At 31.0% G+C, this 3248-nt stretch overlaps 1 protein-coding gene across 1 annotated transcript; it reads left to right on the top strand.

The window, feature by feature from the left end:
• Nucleotides 1-1156: 1156 nt before the first annotated feature.
• LOC120136542 lies at nucleotides 1157-1924 on the top strand. The gene is made up of 4 exons (XM_039152542.1): nucleotides 1157-1252; nucleotides 1304-1385; nucleotides 1466-1762; nucleotides 1844-1924. The coding sequence occupies exons 2-4, from the start codon at nucleotides 1308-1310 to the stop codon at nucleotides 1922-1924; spliced, it is 456 nt and encodes a 151-aa protein (XP_039008473.1). The 5' UTR covers nucleotides 1157-1252; nucleotides 1304-1307.
• Nucleotides 1925-3248: the final 1324 nt, after the last annotated feature.

Below are 3248 nucleotides of genomic sequence, written 5' to 3'. Positions count from 1 at the left end.
GAGAGGGGGAGAAGACAAAGAGAGTGACGGTTAGCTGGTGAATGGGGGAAGAGTGTAAGAACGAAGTCCCCCGTGAGGAGTGTTTGGAGGCATTCCCATATATCACAAAACTAAAACATTCATCCTTTTGTTTCACTTATTTCGATGCCCATTTTCTTTTCACTTCACGAGAGACCTCATCATATGATTCTCACCCAATGGCATTTCCCTCAATTACCCTCTTACATGGAAGAGTATGAGTACGTAGAGTATGAGTACGTGTCTATTCTAGAATCCAAATTTTCTTTAATTAATTATTTATTTATTATATTCACCCCATACGAAAATTTTATTTTATTAATGTATGTGTACCCATCTCAAAAAAAATTCTGGATCTGTCACTAGTAATATACATGTAAAGTAAGAGTACGAGGGCATGTCTGAAGCAAGTTCAATTTCCAATCTTATTTCAACTTCAATCCTCCACATTTCCTACAAAGAATGCAACATTGTTAAATATTTGTCCCAAAAAAAATTTTACCCTTGTGATCTTAGATGGTTTGACCGAATTAATCTCTATTTAAATCATTAAAATACATAGATGAGGGTATCTAGTATGATTCTTCGCTATGAAAATAGAGGAAGAAGTCTAAAATTAAGACTATATATAGTGCATATTATTGCATCTTAAAGAGACAATCCAAGTTCGAACACAATATTATACAGAACATTTAGGAATCTCGAATATAGACTATAAAACATACATGCAAGATATAAATAATGACCAACATATACCTAGTGATTAAATGATTCCGATATCACCTTGTACAAATTGGAATTCTCTCCTTAAGAAAAGCTCAATAACATCTATCCTTGACAAGTTTCCTTGAATCTAAATCTTAATATTTGCTATCTATATATATATATATATTAATCTAAGTTGATTACAAGTAGTATGTGTTTTAAAAATTCTCAACCATTTGACAATGAAAGTTCAATCACCTTTGTCTCTGATGCTCGAATCTGAGACCTCTAAAGATAACAACCATCTATTTAATCATTGAGGTAACTTGATTAGGCATGTATATATATAGAGAGAGAAAATTAGAAGGGGCATTGTGGTAAAATGACAGGGAGTCTATATTATATTATGGTGGGAAGAAACTAAGGCATTCATGTGGGAACCAAAGAGGAGGGATCCTATATAGATTTGAGAGCTCATCCCCTCTGGGAGCATTACAGAGAGTTGAAAAAACAAAGAGAAATATGAAGGAGAAGAGAGGATAAGATAGCAAAATCATACAAAGAAAAAAGAAGAAGAAGAAGAAATGGTTTCGAGGGAGGACAAGAGAGCATCACTGCATCAGAAGCTTCATCTTCTTCGTTCAATCACAAATTCTCATGCTGTAAAACCCTATAATTTTTCTTCCATTTCTATATGTAATCTTCCATTACAAACTCTCACTGCTCATTGAACAAATGGCAGGTGAACAAAACAACAATCATAGTGGATGCATCAAAGTACATTGAAGAGCTAAAGAAGAAAGTTGAAAGACTGAATCGAGATATATCAGCTGCTGCTCAATCTTCAAATCATCAGAATCCATGGCAGGTTACAGTAGAAACCCTAGACAAGGGTTTTCTTATCAATGTGTTCTCAGAAAACACCTGCCCTGGTCTGCTTGTTTCTTTATTGGAAGCCTTTGAAGAACTGGGCCTTAACATTCTTGAAGCTAGGGTTTCTTGCACAGATAGCTTCCGGTTACAAGCTGTTGGTGGTGAAGTAAGAATCTCTCAACTTATCTTCATTCATACATCAATTCTACAAGATTATGTATTGATGTGTATATATTTGTTTTGGCAGAATGAAGAACAAGATGAGTCTATTGATGCACAAGTGGTGAAACAAGCAGTGTTGCAGGCTATTAAGAATTGGAGTAAATGAATGTCTATTTATTAACCATCTTTCTCATGCATCTTGTTTTCTTTTTTTTCATGTACCTTATTGGCAATGTCGTTTAATGAAAAAAATTAATCCCAAATTTGATGGAAACTTGAGTGAATGTTTACAAATTCGATGGTCCAAACTCGATATTTGTCGAATGTCACCTCCTAAGATTGATTGTATGCATGAATCAATCGAATTTACCACCTCCTAAGGTTGATTGTGAATCAATTGAATTAAATTCGATTTTTCTCTAATGAGTTTCACCACTTGTAGCGGGTAATGTTTGTAAAGGAGGAAAAATAACAGCAAAATAATGAGAAAAATGGTGCATGTAAATTAGAGATAAGACAATATATATATATATATCTTTACAAAAAAATCAAATATATAATGGTCAGGAGATTTTCTCCTCATTGGTGCAGTAGATGTCGTTGTTATGCATATATATTGCAACTTGCAAAAACTTTACTTTATTGGCCATTATAATAACATTTTCAGTTTACTTTTTCTAAAAAAAATTGTAACATCTTCAGTTTCTATAAAAGGTTTTTTCTTCTTCTTTTCCTCGATATTTTTATTTTAAAAAAACACATACAACTATATAGAAACAAAAGATTTTATGTTATGAGTGTCAACTTAAAATATTATATTAAAAATTAATTAAAAAATACAAAATTACAAAATTTTAAAAATATGACAATATTAAAAAATTAAATTTATAAAAGTTCGTAATTTCAGAAAGTAGGACCATATCCTTTTTGATCCATCTGGCGTATAACAATGTTAGACACATCCAAAACATAATCAGACCCTATAAGGTGCAGCAATCTCAAAACATAGGAGACTGATATCAACAGAACCACTGTCTATGAGATATTAATGGTTTTAACCATTTTTGTTAATAAACAGTAGGGTAAAGTACACAAATACGATTATAAGATATTGTTTTAATGAATATCTTGATTATTGAAAATTATAAAATGATCCCTAATTATAAGATGTTGTTTTATTGAGTCACCATACTATTAAAAATTATAAAATAGTCATCTGACTATTTATATGTAGATACTCATTTTATCTAGGATTTATCATCTCTATCTATTTATATGTGTAGATACTCATTTTGTTTGGGATTTTACCATAGTTTCATATATATATATATATATATATATATATATATGATGCGCATATTACATATATTATTAGGTGTGCATGAATGTTTAAATATGCGTATGTATATCTTGAGTGTCTATACATATTTTATTATATTTATATGGTGACGTGGGTTCATGTTTATGCATATATGCCTATATATTATATT

This window comes from Hibiscus syriacus, unplaced genomic scaffold, assembly GCF_006381635.1.
Source record: "Hibiscus syriacus cultivar Baekdansim isolate YM2019G1 unplaced genomic scaffold, ASM638163v2 tig00110633_pilon, whole genome shotgun sequence".
NCBI lineage: Eukaryota > Viridiplantae > Streptophyta > Magnoliopsida > Malvales > Malvaceae > Hibiscus > Hibiscus syriacus.
Note: the sequence above shows the minus strand (reverse complement) of the source record. Positions and strands in the feature narration are given on the sequence as shown.

Coding starts and splice junctions, on each gene's coding strand:
- LOC120136542 (XM_039152542.1), top strand. CDS start 1,308: ATGGTTTCGAGGGAGGACAAGAGAGCATCACTGCATCAGAAGCTTCAT. Junction 1,386..1,465: donor CAATCACAAATTCTCATGCT/GTAAAACCCTAT, acceptor AACAAATGGCAG/GTGAACAAAACAACAATCAT. Junction 1,763..1,843: donor TACAAGCTGTTGGTGGTGAA/GTAAGAATCTCT, acceptor TTGTTTTGGCAG/AATGAAGAACAAGATGAGTC.